Below are 17513 nucleotides of genomic sequence, written 5' to 3'. Positions count from 1 at the left end.
AAATAAGTCATACACATAGAAGCTAGAAAACAATGATTGCAATGCCATTGAAAACTTCTTCCTTCTCAGAGCCAACTGTTGGAGACATCTAGTCACAAGACAGGCTGCAGGAACAGTTCTTTAAGGGGAGTTAAATTGGAAAAAAAAAATTCACATTTTTGGATTTTTATCTCATTATAAAATTTGCAATTTTTCGAATAAAATGATATATATCTCACTTACAAACTCACATGGGAAGTATTTTATTTTACTTTTTAAAATATGATCTACATCAATTGAAAATGTTAAAAAATTTTACATGCCTTACTTCAAGATCCAATAAAATCAGTATTTTTTTATATAGAAAGCTGTGGATTGCTGTGTTATAAAGGTTAATATATGTGTTTGTATTGGTCATGCCCAGAAGCGGATGGGCACCAGGTTGAGGAAGCTGAAACAAAGTTTGAGAGACAAGAAACTTTCTGATGGTGAAACCATATGAGGCAGGCTGATAGACAAAATGATTGATGAACTAAAGCAGTATTATGGGATGGCCATTAGAAATAATACTGACAATTTGTTGAAAATGAAGCAGGCAGTATGGGCTACACCACCAGCTTCCACAGACTGTCAACTGATGAAAAGCCGGTACACCACCTTTGCCCTCCTGGGCCTGATTCATGGTGCAATTACCGCAATTCCCAATACTCAAACAGTTCATACAGCCATAAACATTCCATCCCAGCAACAGTCATGGATATCATAAAACCTATTTACAAAGACCTGGCAAATCCTGAACTACTGAAGGAGTGTCTGACAAAATCCCAATGAGTTGTTCAATAATCTTATATGGGCTCGCTTACCAAAAAATGTTTTTATTGGAATGAAGACACTAAAGTGGGGGGTCAGTGATGCTGTTACTGCTTTTAATGATGGCAACATTGGTAGGGTGAAAGTGCTACAGCATACAGCAATCAATCCTGGACCAAACTGCATCAGAGAACTTGAATGGATGGACAAGATTCCCATTGATAAAGCAGAGTATGCAGCACAGTTGGCCAATAAGGAGTCCAGAAAGAAGAAAAGACTTGGAAAAAGATCAAGAGGAGGATATACAGTATGGTGCAGGGTGCTTCGGAGTGACTAAGAATAAAAAATTAAGCACATATTAAGTGAGTTACACTCTTTTGAAACTTTAGAAGCCATTCCCGAATATTTACATTTTCTGTTGCATTTTTCCCTAAATCTCAGAAACCACTTCGAGTATTCAGATTTCCAGGGAGTAATAACATACATATCCTGAGTCTACTGAACTAAAAGAAGAACATAATGTTATGTACAATTAAAATTATTTAGGATAATGTACAAAAAAAGTACACAAAATTTTAACGATGTAATTAAAAAATTGCATTTTCGAAAGCAGTGGCTGAAATGCAATTATTGTAGTTCAGTAAACTCAAAACACACAGTTTAATGTCCTGTAAAAGTTTCATGTTAATGGCTACAGTGGTTTCTGAAATACAGGGAAGCCAAGTCACTAAATGTAACATAGGATAGAGCGTTCTAACTCTTCTTAAGTGACTGTAGACAATCTATATTCTTTCATCAGTTCAGTGATTCCCACCACAGAATTCTGTGGAATTTCCTATCACCAGGATGGAGAGACACTTGAAGATACATTTTTTCTAGCCACATTAAAGGAGCAAAATTTTATAATAATCGAAAATAAATCTGGTTGGATAGTGGGGCCAACCATCAAGATATGTTTGAGGGGTATTCTATTACAAATGGCAGCAGAGCCATCAAACACTACCCTCAACTTAGTAGCGGCACTGCATTCCTTGAAGACAGCACGGTATGGGAGGTAAAACTTTGGACCTACGATACCATGAGAGTTCGAGAGCCCCATGTGTCCTAGTTAAATATACTCATGCATGACTGCAGCATATTCGTGTTTCAGATTTGCATGCCTTTTAAATCTTGGTATTCCAGACTTCATCAGGTTTCACTGGCAGATGAACCACAAACCTCCCACCTTCATCTTGAGCTGTGTGACACTAAATGCAAGCCTCACAAATTTTATCCTGCTTACATAGGTAGTTCCTCTAGCTCCTAAAACCTTTGCATTTTGGCATCTAAATCATCACCTCTAACAAATGTAGGTTACTGCAGAATGAGGCATGTTGCATGAAGCTGAAGGAATCCTACCAGGCAAAATCCAGCTACAAGGGTAATCCCAAAAGTAAGGTCTCCTATTTTTTTATAAGTACATAGACCTGTTTATTTCTACAGTGGTTTACATCAGTTTACAGCTTGAACATTTAGCTATTTTTCGACACAATCACCATTTCTGTCGATGCATTTTTGTAGACGCTGTGGCAGTTTTTGTATGCCCACTTCATACCAGCTCACCGCCATGCTGTTCAGAAAGTTATGAACCTCAACTTTCACCTGCTCATCGGAGCTGAATAGCTTTCCGGCCAAATGTTCCTTTAACCAGGGAACAGGTGAGAGTCACTGGGCGCCAAATCAGGACTATAGGGGTGATTATGTTCCACTGAAACTGTTGCACGAGAGCAACGGTTTGCCGAGTGATGTGTGGGTGAGCGTTGTCATGGAGAATGTGTATGCCCTTGCTAAACATTCCTCTTCTCCGGTTCTGAATTGCCCATTTGAGTTTTTTCAGAGTCTCACAGTACCTGTCAGTGTTAATTGTGGTCCCAGCGATTCATTTCCGACAACGAGGTGAAAGAAGAGGTTCATAACTTTTTGAACCGCATGGCGGTGAGCTGGTATGACATCGGCATACAAAAACTGCCACAGCGTATACAAAAATGCATTGACAGAAATGGTGATTATGTCGAAAAATAGCTAAATGTTCAAGCTGTTAACTGATGTAAACCATTGTAGAAATAAACAGGTCTATGTACTTATAAAAAATAGGAGATCTCACTTTTGGGATTACCCTCGTAAATTTAGTTTCAATCAGTGATGGATCTTTTGGTTTCTCCAGCCTTTCCCTACATACAACATCGAAGAAAACCTTGGCACCAAGAATTGAATCTACTGTGGCAAGCATGTTGAACTAAGGATCAGCAAGTGGTAGATCAAGTGGGACATTCCTACATCTTATATCTATACAGCTTTCTGTTAAGTCACTGGCGACATTGTCCACAATAGCACAAGTGGTTCTAACATGAAGGTCACTAAGCCTCGACAACAGTTCAATGTTATGGGTATAAGAACTGAGGCTGTAAAGGCAATGTCTTTGCTGTCGCAGGAAATGGCTATTTTGTTTCAATTTTAATTTGATTGCCATGCCTTAGATATAAAAGACAGCTGGCTCACACTATCTTGCAGCACCCTACAAGACTGCAGCTTACCCTTGTTGTCTAATGTTGACAACTGCAGTTGCCAACAAAACATTAAATTTTATGTTTGATCTCCCTTTCATAGGCTGATGAGCCAAGGAGTAGCTTCCAGATTCACCATCCTGTTTATCCTTTGAATAAGCTGACTTGTGGAGCAGTATATAGTGCCTTCCCTTACAGGCCTTACAAGGAGAAATCTTGCATTTACTCGAGAAGTGACTGGACACATGCACAAAAAACAAAACTTATTTCCTGTTACAAATGCCTGCCGTTCATCGATACTTAGCGCTTGAAACCACTTGCATTTGCTGATAGCATCAGGTTCTTTAGAAAACTGACACAGTTCCCCCAGCATCAACATTAGCCATATGTCCCTTCTTCACATTCCTCATTTGATTTGAGTTACTGGCATGTTCTTGTGGATTGTTTGAGGTGATGTCTCTGAATCTGATCAAGAAGAGCTTGTTATAAAACCAAAACATCTATCAATTGATTCTGTGTGGTGAATGTGCATCCAGACATTTTTACCTCCCACTCATGATGATCTGTGGGGTCACAAAGCAACTAGAATTGCTTCTGAAAGAATGACTTGTGAAGTGGGACATGTGTAGGGGGAAAAAAAAGGTTAAGCTATGGAAGCAGCTACTGAGGTAACAACGTTCTTGTGGAGTGCACATAGGGAATGTTAGGCCAAAACAATGAGTCACATACAAGAAAAAGATCAAAAGATCACTGAATTGCTTCTGGGGTTTAATTGACAAGGCATGAATGAAATGTGTACAGTTATTACAGGATGTTTGAAACCTACAGTACCTGTAAAATTATACCAGCCGCAGGCACTGTGACACCAGATATTTGTCATGAAGTAGGCAGCCAATGCAGAGAGAACTAATCAGGCTTATCAGGAAAACAATCCATTATATGGGCACATTCCAGCAGTTACAGTGTTGATGTCCAGAAGTTTCAAGGCCGCTTCAGTGTTGTAAATAGCAGTTGCTATCAGCAAGGAAACCCTTCCACCTGGGCATGAACACAACTGGATCATACGGAGGTCACTCAGCAGTCTTTCAATCTGGAGTTGGAAGATCCAGGAGTAACCACCACAAATGGCACTTCCCTGTGGACTGCAGAGAAGAACACGCCATTGAACACCTAGTAGTATATCAACTATGCGCTGCATCTTGTACAGAAGAAGATCTTCTGCTCACAACTCAGAGAGCAATTTGTGTTACAAGATTTTGGGCAACAACTTTTATTATTAATGATAATTATCATGTACTGCATTTGCTCCCAACTCAAATGTGTTAATAAATAAAGCAAGGAAACTTTGAATGTAAAAATTTTGATGGTAAATTGCCAAAGCATCCCTAACAAAATCCCTGAGTTTACTGCCCTCCTGGAAAGGTGTCACACTCAAACTGTACTCTGAACCTACAGCTGGATGAAATATTTAATGAGGTATGAAACATATATTAAAAACACTGGTTAGACAGCACGGGAAGGATGGTATTCATTGTGATTGGCTACATATTGTGTCTACTTAGGTGGAAACTGAAAGTGACTGCGAAGTTATCTGGACATGAGAAACTTGTCTACGTGAACACAAGTTAATCATTCGATGTTTTTATCTACCACCTGATTCTGCCATGACAGTTACAGAATCATTCAAAGAATGTCACTGCTCAGTGGCACAGAAGTAGCATGATCATGCAATATTAGCTGGAGATGGCTTTAACTTACCGAGTACAGACTGGGACGTCTATGGATTCATTGCAGGTGGTACGAAAAGACAAGTCTTGTGAAGGAGTCCTCAATACATTTTCCACAACCTGAGCCGAGCAGCTAGTTTGATGGCCCAAATACTATGGAAAAATTTTATACCTTGTAGCCACAAACATGCTTGATGTTACTGAAAGTGTCAATAGTGATCATGCTGTCATCAAAGCGAAGATGGTTAGTAAAGTTAATAAATCCACTCAGAAGGCAGAAAGAGTTTTTATGCTGGAACGAGCAGATAATCAGTTATTAATGTTCTGCTTCAACAAAGAATGGGCATTATTTTGATTCCAATATTCTGGACATAAAGAATTATAGGCAAAGTTTAAATTGATTGTAAATTTGTAAATTGTGTTCTAGAGAAGTATGCGCTGAGAAAATGGATTAAGGATGGAAAAGTCACACCATGGTTTAATAACAAAATTCAGAAAATGTTGAGGAAAGAGAGAGTGTCGTATTCGCAGTTCAAAATAGACTACAGAAATGCCAAAGGCAACAGTTATCAGAAATTTGTAAGCCTGCACAAAAAAAAAAAAAAAAAACACACACACAGTGCAATGGGTAAGTTGTTATGGTGTTGGACTGCCAAGAGGGTGAGCCATGTTCCAAACTTCCTTGTGGCATTTATTCATTTATTTATTTATTCTTCACAACATTATGAACTATCCGTCCAGTCACTGAAATGTTTGTTCTCTTTCTGTAGTCTTGGCAGTTGTCATACTACACAAGGGTTATAGAATATGACTCATGTAGTAAGAATACATTATTGCTGCAAGTAAATGTGATCAATAGTGAGGGCAGGCAAGCTACCACGTTGACACCTCATAGAAATGAAAACAAGAAATATATGGGTGTGAACTATGCAAGAACAAATGAATTCAAGAGTCAAGACTTCCAAAACAGAATGCAGCTTCACAAACAGATTTTGACAGAGTACAGAGAAACTGTGTGATTGTGAAACTATTGCATTCATTTGTTGCAGCTTATGTGACAAACTATTACATTTTCACCATTTCCTTGGGAGGGGTCACAGTCACATTCGTACGAACACCTGTATCGGGCAAGGAGACATATCTCACTCATCATTCGTACAAGTTATGTGCATCAATAAGAGATTCCTATCATATGACAAATGTACTGTCACTAATGCTGTGTATGACACACTAGACGCGTTTTCCGGTGGAGGATTCAGCTAACTAGACACGTGGTCCTCACATGTTTGTGGTTTTCCTTCGAAAGCCACTTCCTTTTAGCTGTTAATAAAGTAGTTGTCCGGTTTCTGATTGACTGTCCACTGGATCCTCTTATCACTAAACCTGAGGGGAGTGTGAAGGGGAGTTTCCCTTGTTAGTGAAATATCTTAAAGCCGAAGTTTTAAATTTCTCATTTAATAAATCATTCACACAAGAAAATCAGAGAGACTTTCCATAATTACGGTAGATTGTCACACTGACTCCAGTATGGAGGATGCACACAAAAGCATTACTGGTATTGAGAAGCAACTGAAAGAGTTGAAAACAAATAAGTTGCTTGGATGAAGCTTTGATTCTGTTTTACACAGAATACTCTTCAGCACTGGTCCCTTTCTTAGCTGGCATTTATCGCGAATCTCTCACTCAGTGCGAGGTTCCCTGCGAATAAAAAAAAATGTAGGTGACTACTGTAAAGAAGAAGGGTAAAAGAATGAACATTCGAAATTACAGGTAAACATCCTTGATACTGGTTTGTTCCCGAATCCTTGAGCATATTTTTAGTCAGAATATAATAACTTACCTAGAGACAGAAAAACTTCTTTCGTCAAATTAAGGACAGATTTAGAAAACATCGCTCATGCAAAACTGAGCTAGCTGCTTCTCACACTATATCCTGTGAACTATGGATGAAAGGCCACAGACAGACGGTATATTTCTAGATTTCCGGAAAGCAGTTGTTTGACACAGTGCCTCACTGCAGATTGTTAACATAGGTCTGAGCATATGGAACAGGTTCTCAGATATGAGTGGCTCAAAGACTTTTTAATTAATAGAACCCAGTACATGGTGAGTTCTCATCAGAGGCAAGGGTGTCGTCTGAAGTGTCCCAGGGAAGTGTGCAAGGACTAATCTTGTTCTCTACATGCATAAACAATTTGATGAGCAGCAATCAGTGACTATTTACTGATGATGCTGTTATGTATGGGCAAGCACCATCGTTGCTTCACTGTAGGAGGATACAGTATGACTTAAAGAGAATACGTATCTGGTGTGATGAATGGCAACATGATCTAAATGTAGGAAAATGTAAGCTAATGCAGGTAAGTAGGAAAAACAATCCGTAATGTTCAAATACGGTATTAAGTTTAGCTAAGGCATTGCAACATATAAAGTTTTCCTTAAGAACAGTTGCAGCCACTGTCAGATCAGGGTGTCATAAAACTGAAGGCACCTACGCCACAGTTAGCAGAGGAAGAGAAATCTGCTGCGATCACATTGATCTCTCACACAATGAAAACATCAGTCAAAATTGGCAGAACTCTCTGGCAGAATAATGCCAAGTATATTTTCTGCCTCCTGCCAAAGATGAAAGCCTTGTTGTGGGTCTGCCAAGGACTCCAGAAACCACGAGTCTACCACGTGCCATGCCAGGGCAGGAAATGTATGAAGGCCAGATTATCTGGACAGTACAGGAAGTAAGTGCAGAACGCAAGTGTCATACAGGTAAGCAACAAACAACAAAGCCAGATCCAAACAACATATCACAAATTATGACGGCACCAAGTTGTTAAAAACCACACCAACATCTTTTAGGATAGCTTTTTAAAAGAGTCTGTTGAGATCCGGTTATATGAAGAAATGACAAAGTCAGCACTTTCCAACTAGGTAAGGCTTGGGATACAGCCTTGAGCACCATCAACATGCAGCAAAAGATTGCAGGAAGATCCACCCATGACACATCAGTGGAAGAACTGAGGCCACACCACATCAGCAGCATCTCAACCTTCGTGATGGCTCATGTTATGACCAAGCACTTCCATTTCTGTATCACCAGTGGAGCTGCACTTAGGTACAGTGGACTCGAGAACAGCAGCAGGAGGAAGAGATTATATAAGATGGCATCCAGCAAAAGACTCTCAGTCATCAGGACCACCTGAAGCTGGCAACACATCAGATTTCCAAAACATCATACTGTTTGGACAATGTCACATGGTTCGATACCTGACAATATTTCAAAATCATCATCATGGTGGCAATTCAAACTGGGAGGGGAAAAAAAAGGTCCCTGAGAATTCCGGGTGTGAAAATGAAGAATGATGTCGAGAAGCTCCTGAGAAATTAATGGCAAGTGGGGATGTCAAACGCAATAATGGCTTTTCTTTCCTCTGAACTGAGCTATACTAACCAAAGTTTTTGAATATCAATCATCAATAATTTATATGGAATAATATATAACTAACACTCAGAAATATTAAGTATTTTAAAACTTGTGATTTATGAAAGCCAATGAAATTAAATTTCAATACTAAGCTAAAAACAGAATTCCCTGAAATTTTATGAAAGTCCTGAAATTCCATGATATTCCCCAATTTTCCCAGGTAAAATGTAATTCCCTGAGAACTCCACTTTTTCCACAAGAGTTGCCACCATGATTATACACCACAAAAGTCTACAATCTCACAGATTTTGACTTCTTGCAATTTGAGACAGTGCCTGCTGACAGAAGTGACACTATTAGAAATATAACAAATTGAAAGGATAGTTGCTACTCACCATATAGCGGAGATGCTGAATCGCAGATGGGCACAGGTCTGGCTCAGCTGCCAGAGACTGTGGTCATGTGTGTGTGAGAATTGTGTGTTGTCTATTTATGGCAGAGGCCTTGTTGGCTGACAGCTTATTTTGTGACAGTCTTTTTGTCATCCCTATCTGCAACTCCACATCTGTACTGTATGGTGAGTAGCAACCATCCTTTTCATAATATTGTTACATTCCATCCTGGATTTTCCATTGTTTGACACTATTAGGAACTGCATACAAAAATAAGTCAGAACTCCTTGAGATGCTATTCATCAAGGAAGTTCCCTGTTTCCTGAAGTTTACTTCATGAATGATGCAGCTGTTGGCAATTACATTCCGAAGTAAAACAAATTTATCATACCTATCTTATTTCACAGTTGACAGATTAGCAACAGCAATAATAAAAAACCAGAAATGAACTACATTGGCTCACTGCAGAACCAAACACACAAATGCCACACTCAAACAATGAGATACATGCTTTAAATGAGTGTGTATAAACCACCCTTTCGAATAAAATGCAAAACCATGTCTATTGCTGGACATCATCACTTAACTGTGGAAACAAAGAATGGTCAACCTACAGAGTATGATGCAAAGCAGTGAAGTTGTGAAGCTAACAGGAATGGGCCACCAACAGAGAGGCACCACATTGACAAATGGTTGGTTCCTCTCACCTTATGGTCACATCCTGAGTCAACCAGATATGGCTGATATTTAGATTGTAAAGTATAATCGATTCGCTTCAAGAAGCGTGGAGGGAAGATCACCATGCAATTGTCGACTCCTTTACGGTACATAGCCATTCTAGTTTCCAAGCCTCCAAAAGCTAAACATGTGGTGTCAACATCCTGTCTGATCCCAGTTTTCTAATCTCTAAAGTGTCCATTTCAGACCTAATTATTAACAATATTATGAAAAGGACAGATTACTACTCACTGTAAAGATGACACATTGAGTTGGAGACAAGCACAACTAAAAGTCTGTTGTTACACATTTGAACTTTCAGCCTAAGCCTTCTTCAGGGAGGGAGGGACACACACACACACACACACACACACACACACACACACACCATATGCACGCATGACCACTATCTCCAGCCAGAGTGACCACTCTGGCCGGAGTTCTGGTCATGTGTGCATGACGTGTGCTGGTTTGTGTGAAAGTGTGTGTGTTTTCCTTTCTGAAAAAGCTTCTGCCCAAAAGCTCAAAGTCTTTTTGTCTTGTCTGTCTACAACTCAACATGTCATCTAAGGTGGGCAGCACTCTATCCTTTCCATAATACAGTTGCTACTCCAAACTGGACTTTCCATTGTTGATATTAGTCATTAATTTTGATAAAGTCAAGCTCAAGACTCTGTGTCTATTGTTGTATGTCATGTCAATGGGTTTAATGTTCCATTAACATCAGTGCTATGGGAGAAGTTCGAGGAAGCATCTTGAGAAGAACTATTTTAGGAATAACCTGGAAAGGAAAAAACAGAAAGCACAGAGTTTGGATTATTGTTGCCATATCTTCATGCTGTTGGACAATCTGGGATATTCTATTTTTTTGAATATGAAGTTTAATGTCTATTACGCACACCACAAACATATTTTGTATATTACTTGTCAAGGGACAGAAATATTAAAAATTACAAAGTAAAATAGAAGCTTTAGCAAGATATAAATATTTTTATTGATTTTCTTACTTTAAAAGGTCTGAGTAAGATAGATTCTTGAGCTTTGCTTTTAATTTAGTGAACTCACCTTTGTGACCCTATAAAGCATGTAAGAATTTTTTGGAAGAGGCAAATCAAGGCGAGAGAAACGAGGTAACAGTTGGTGAAAGATTGCTGTGTAGGCCGGCAAATTTTCTGCCACAAAGTAACTCCATATGCGGATATCACATGTCACGAGAGGCCCTCTCTCAATGCCTCCCCTATGGCGTTGTTCTGTGTAGCGCCATGGCTGGATGAAACTGAGCCACAATTCGAGAACCCACCGAAATGAACCATCGAGTGGCCAGTGTTGCATGCAGTGTTGCAGAAACAGGAATATCTTCCCTTGCACTGCACCCAATATTACTCTGAAAATTCAAGGTAAATTATAAACACAGTGCATGAAATGTTCAAGTTCATATAAATGTAAGTATAAAGTACTTCAAACGGAAGTGTGAATGCATGCTCTCAAGATGGTATCCGTTAATAAAATATTCTTGGGCTTCAAGATATGACAAGTGGTCAGCTGCCCAAGACACTTCAGCAGAGATCTCCTCTGTCATTGTAAGTGGTTGACAGTCAGGACTCGGAGAATATTTTATTAATACACGACTTTTGTTCATATGGTAACAATGCATCTATGTTGCCTGCTAAAAAAATGTTTAAGATACTGAGTAATACTACTTTCAGCAATTAAAGCGAGAAAACATCCTCCTTCAAATGCTGTATTCCTGTGTGTACTGCCCCACATAAGACATCAAAAGGCTGCAATGAAGTCTATCAAAAAATGGCTCTGAGCACTATGGGACTCAACTGCTGAGGTCATTAGTCCCCTAGAACTTAGAACTAGTTAAACCTAACTAACCTAAGGACATCACACACATCCATGCCCGAGGCAGGATTCGAACCTGCGACCGTAGCGGTCTCGCGGTTCCAGACTGCAGCGCCAGAACCGCGCGGCCACTTCGGCTGGCGAAGTCTATCATTCAGATGCCTTGAGACAGTAATAACTGTCTACACCTACAAAAGTGATCAATATGAAATTCTGCATCTTAAAAATTTACACTTTATTTAGGAAGAAGTGGTCTTTTTACAGCAACAGAACCACAATAGCAGAGATAATAAGAAAAAAGAGCAAGAATTTTCAGTCAAGAGCAGGAGGAGGAATCCAAAGACAGAAATGACTATGCTACTGACAATTTCTAGTAATCATGAAAAACTTAACAATGATCTTTTACACTTAAGAAAATAGCTTCAAGATAGCTGCCAGCAATAAGAAATCTTGAACTTGTTATTATTCAAAATGGAAAAAAAATGTCAACACTGTGATTCTTTCCTCGAGCTTGTCACAATACAAGTAAAATTAAATGTTAGAAAGAAACAGAGGCAATATTTTTTATCACAAAGTGCTGTAACAGCAGACCTTGCTTTACAAAAACTTAACACAGGAGGTCATTACACTCCGCTTGATGAAAGTATATGCGAACATACACCAATGGTTCACCTGATAGGAGAGTCAAGGGTGGCCTTTTATCATGTTATTGCAAGTGTAATGACTGTCAACATAGATCAAATATTCTAAGAATCACCAGAAATAAAGCTAATGAGCCACCAACCTTTGATCCTGACTAGCTCTGAGTAATCATCTGATGTTTGTAATTATGTAGTATCACTTACCAGCCAAAATACCGCTGTGTCCTATTCAATAAGCTTGGATAATTCATCTGCTTGTAACTGCATTTGAAAGCATCACTTAGAATATGTCACTGTGAAGACTGTTGTGTGTTGAAATATTCATACTCCTCTTGTAAAATCATACGCAGAATTCTCCCACAGCTTACTTGAAACAGAGCTCTCAACTAACATGAATGAGTATACACTAGTATAGTTATAAGGAACAAAGAATTTAGTCATGTGTACGGCACACAGTGCAGCTGTAGGGACTTGAATGCTTGTCACTGCACTAGCAATCCCAAGTTTATACACACAAACACGTTCTCTACCCAACTTAGCACCAGAAACTCCCACATGGCATGGATTATGTAGCAACAGTTCGAGTGAATGACCAGTGGTGAGTAGTATGCTGTGCCATTAGATTGTCAGGTTTGGCCACAATTTGGACAGAAAACTGAATAGTTGGTTAGAGGCCATGTGCAAATACTTTCTTTTCCATAAGTTTGGAGTGTAAAATATATAAGGAAGACAGCAATAACTTGAAACAAACACAAGGTAGTTGAGATGAAAACTGAACTTTTTGCTACCACACAAAACAAACAACTACACACAAACCAGAAGTCTGCAATTCATTTGTGGCATGTGCACATTGCATAAAAGTTTCTTTTTATCTCTATTTTTTTCCGAGAGAGAGAGAGAGAGAGAGAGAGAGAGAGAGAGAGAGAGAGAGGAGGAGGAGAGGAAGAAGATGAGCTGGGATATAATGCTTCGTCCAACGAGGTTCAGCAACCATTTACTCGACGGACTACAGGTAATTCCAAAAAAAGACATCACAGGTCATTGTACTTTGTCCATCTTGTTAACTAAATCTTCTATTACTGATCTGTAGGATACATTAACATTTTTTGGATTACAAGGCCATCCTCACTCCATAAGTTACAGCCTGATGACAATCTCGTAAGTTGGTAACATGTTAATTAATTAAATTAATACTCTAGAAAATTTTTGTGCTTTTCATTCACAAGGAAAAAATGTGGTTTTGTCATCCCACACCAGATATTTGCTTTTTTGCTCTCTAAGGAGTAGAATGTTGATTCTACCCAAACCACAGTCTGATCCTTATGGGGTTGCCAAAATGCTGGCAACAGGAAGTATCATGCATGAGGATATTGCACTTGCTGATGTAATACAAAATATACTGTATATACTTACAGCATACCGATTGTCACAGGAAGAAACACATGCAACTGACATACAATGTGTACTCTTCCCTGCTGATTAATGAAGTGTCTGTCTGTCTGTTTGTTTGTTTATTGTCCTAAACAGTTCAGTATCCTCTTTACAAATATTGTTGGACACACAGTTAAAATGGAAACAAGTAGATCAAAATGAGAACTGCATACACATGCCACATATTAAAATGAAAGATTAGAATAAAAACACAGAAAATGAACAAACAGGTCAGGGCATGGTAGTTAATTGACCTTTACATAATAAGTGCATGATCCAGTCACCTACATTTCCCACTAAAATTTCCTGCCTAACAATTTAAGTAGTACACCATTTCCAGCAATATTCTTGAAATTCATGTCAAATCTATAATAATGTCATTTAAAATAGAGAGATCAGCCAAAAACTGGCTGCTGCCATCTTGTCAAGGTATAAAGCACTCTCAACTAACATGTGATGTATAGTTTAGCTGCATGTCGTAAGCACCACAAAGTAAGAGGTCTTCATGCCAGAGAAGGAAGCCACTTAACACAGGACTGTGTCCCATTCAGAGACATAATGGGATGAGTGTCACACCTAAGAGCCCACAAGATGGAATTCAACAATCTTATGAAGTTGATTTTGTAAAATACATTTTGTTATGCATCATCTTATAGTACTGCATTGTTCCTGATAGAAACAGACACTGCTGGGTGACAATCACCCTCCACTTCTGATGTATGTCCTCAGAAGTCACGCCTTGTCTCCAAATCTAACAGCAGTTGGTAATCATAAGTGTTCTGGGGTAAAGTATGTAACAATTTTAATGCATTGTCTAAAGCTTTTCTGATGGGGTACCTATTGTTACAGTTCCTGAGGACCCTGCAAGGTGGATATCAACAACCTCCTTAACAATAGTGGCTCATCAGGATGAAGCTTGCACCAAAATTTGTATTTTTCCTACTACATAGCCACATTTACATTCAGGTATATGTTCAGTGACGGATAATCTGTTGGACTGGAGGAGTCCGGTGTTGTGCTTGTGATCACCCACCATCTCTTGCACCATTCTTATTGTCTATCTCAAGCATTCCTTCTCACCATCTCATGGAATGCAATATACCCCTAGTTCAGGAATTTTATATTATCTTCAACTTTGTTGAGGAGCTCTTGTGTTTTGGCAAAAGTGGGATGAGGCAGAAGATAAACATGATAATATTCATTCCTAAAATGTCGCTAATTCTTCAGGGTGTAGAACTGGCATAGCATTCACTTTAACGCAGAGCTTAACAACTCCCTGATTCTATGTTTGAATACTCATGCCTGCTCATGCTCCTAAGCACAAGTACAACAGTAATGGCGTTGTGGGGAGCACGGGAAATGCACGCGCACACTGTGCTCATAACACATGATAAGTGCCAACTGTGAAATGGGAAAGGGTCAGTTTTGACAGTGGTGCCATCTAACATCAACAACAGCAAGTCAGTGTTGGATAACACTGCTTGACCAACAGGCACAGAGACTTTTGCTATCCACTTTGACCTGTGTGTACTGTGAGTACTTCGATTTCTGGGAGACTGTCACTACCAGAGAGAAAGGCCAAGAGCAATAATGTACCAAGAGCAATAACGTACTGATCATAAAGTTTACCGGCAATTGTCACAGGTTGTGGAAAAAAAAAGTCAAAAATCATCAAAATGTACACCAATTTAATGCTGGAAAACAAGCCTTTACTATGGGATGGGATATGGTCTAAAGATGACAATGGTTGCCTGGACTGATGATTTGTAGTTCCCGCTAATGGTAGGCTATGTTTGTTTGTTTTGTTTTGTTTTATGACACAAAAACAACTAAGTTCATATTCGTCCTTATCAGAACCATAGAACACTAAGACAAAAAAGGCGTTAAAAGTGACTACACATTAAGCCCAATTGATGGAAGGAAAGACAGCTAGAAACAGGGACTTCCTCTTCAAGAAAGGTCCATAAAATATGCTACAGAGACAGCGGAAGTCCTGAACTACATATTAAATGTCCTTTGCCATATTGCTACAATGGATAAAAAGTAAAACATGGTAGACGGCCCATGAATTGTTCACTGTAATGGCCGATACCTCACCGACAACAACCATATACTACAACATAAGTGGTTAAAAAACGGGCATTCCGTCAGCAAATGGTGAACTGTCAAAACTGATGACAGTGTGTGCAGTGGTGGGGGACCACCATTTAACAAATGGTGATGGCTAAAACAACAAGCAACCTAGCTAAAATGACCGTGGTGAGAGGGCTGAGAGGAGGTCGGTGAAGTTGCTGGGAGAGGTTTAATTCTCCAGAACTTTTTCCCATGAAGGAAGGAGCACTGGAGATGAAAAAATGACACCACATGATGACGAACAGCAACACAGAGATCAATGGAAGGAATGGAAGAACCAGAAGGCCGAGGTAGGAGGACTGCAGCCTCAACAGCAGTGTCAGCGTCCAGCGTCCTCGTTTCCCATCAGACCGACATGGCTAGGGACCCACATAAACATCACAGTGGCTCCATCAATAATGAGCATTTGGAAGCTTTCTTGGACCAGTTGCACTAAGGAATGTACTGTGTACAGCACACAGAAGCTCAGAAGGGCACAGAGAGTCAGAGCAAATGACCCAATTGAAAAACCTGAGTCGCCGAAAGTACTGCGTGGCCTGATACAGGGTGAAGAGCTCCACTGTAAATACTGAGCAATATTCTGGAAGCCAATACCAAATATCATCAGTGCCAATGACAAGAGCACAGCCAACACCATGGTCAGTCCGAAAGCCATCAATGTACACAAAGATACTACCATGAAGTTCAATGTGAAGGTCCAGAAACTTATGGCAAAAGAGCGAGTCTGGAGTAATGTCCGTAGGAAGCAAATGAAGACCAAGGTGAACACAGGCCACCGCACAAAGCCCAGGTGATGAAGGGTTCACATCCATTGGGAAAGTGGCAGGTAGCATGGAGCTAAGCTGCTGGAGCAAAAGCCAAAAGCAAACTCCAGGACATAACAGAGAAGAGGGACGCACCCCATACTGGTGGTCAATGGAGTCATTGAAGAAGGAGGCATAAGATGGGTGGCCAGGCATGGCAGACAAATAGCATGCGTATCCACTGAGAAGAACACCATGTCAGTATGACAGTGGTAGTTCACCAGTTCTGCATACAGACTCTCAACCAGGCTAGCGTAAAAGGCACCACTAGGCGAACGGATGCCACAATGGTGGACTGTATTTAGACGGTGTATGGACGGATGTCCAGATGCATAAACAAAACACCAATAGTCTAGTTTCGAATGGACAAGGGATCAGTACAAATGGAGGAGGATGGTCATATCTGCTCCCCAGGAAGCCTCACTGAGGGGACACAGGACGTTGAGGGACCGTGTACAGCAGGCCGCTAGGTGCGACACATGGGACGACCAAAAAAGTTTCCAATTGAGCATGAGCACCAGGAATTTCGTAGTTTTAGTTAATGAAAGAGCAACAGGCCCAAGATGTAAAGACGGTGGAAGAAACCCATTGTACCACCAGAAATTCATACAAATGGTTTTGTTAGTGGGAAAGTGAAAACCGTTATCAATGCTCCACAAGTAAACACGATCGAGAGATGCAATTGTACATATAAAGGACAAATGCTTGTCCCCAAGAGAAAGTTTCTGCAACCTCTGAATGTGAACACTGTGCGGCCCTGTGGCAGTGGATTGCGCTGAAGTGAGAGTATGCAAAGGGTATTGCCCATGCTGCCTCCACTCATTTTTGATGGAGGAAGGCAGATTGATAGTGGGTGGCACTCAAAATATCTGCAAAATAGTGGCCCAATGTGTTGGACATAGCAATAGGGTCCCCTATGACAACATTTGCTATTCAGGCAAGAAACTGGGGAATGGACCTTGGTCTGAGAGAGCCATTGGAAGTTGGCCCATATGATGGAAGAGGGGCTACAACTGTTAAAAGAACTAATAAATGAAACCCAGCTACCTTTTTTTGCTGTCTCGAAGAATG

At 40.0% G+C, this 17513-nt stretch overlaps 1 protein-coding gene across 1 annotated transcript in view; it reads right to left on the bottom strand.

Annotated features, from left to right (window-relative positions):
- The window catches only part of LOC126192160 (sphingomyelin phosphodiesterase 4), a 211558-nt gene that overhangs the window by 111964 nt on the left and 82081 nt on the right, over positions 1-17513 (bottom strand). Inside the window, exon 7 of the mRNA XM_049932584.1 lies at positions 10652-10970. Within this exon, the coding sequence (XP_049788541.1) occupies positions 10652-10970 (319 nt within the window). The remainder of the gene's footprint in view (positions 1-10651; positions 10971-17513) is intronic.

This window comes from Schistocerca nitens, chromosome 1 (assembly GCF_023898315.1).
Source record: "Schistocerca nitens isolate TAMUIC-IGC-003100 chromosome 1, iqSchNite1.1, whole genome shotgun sequence".
Classification (NCBI taxonomy): Eukaryota; Metazoa; Arthropoda; class Insecta; order Orthoptera; family Acrididae; genus Schistocerca; species Schistocerca nitens.
This window is presented reverse-complemented; position numbering and strand designations above follow the sequence as displayed.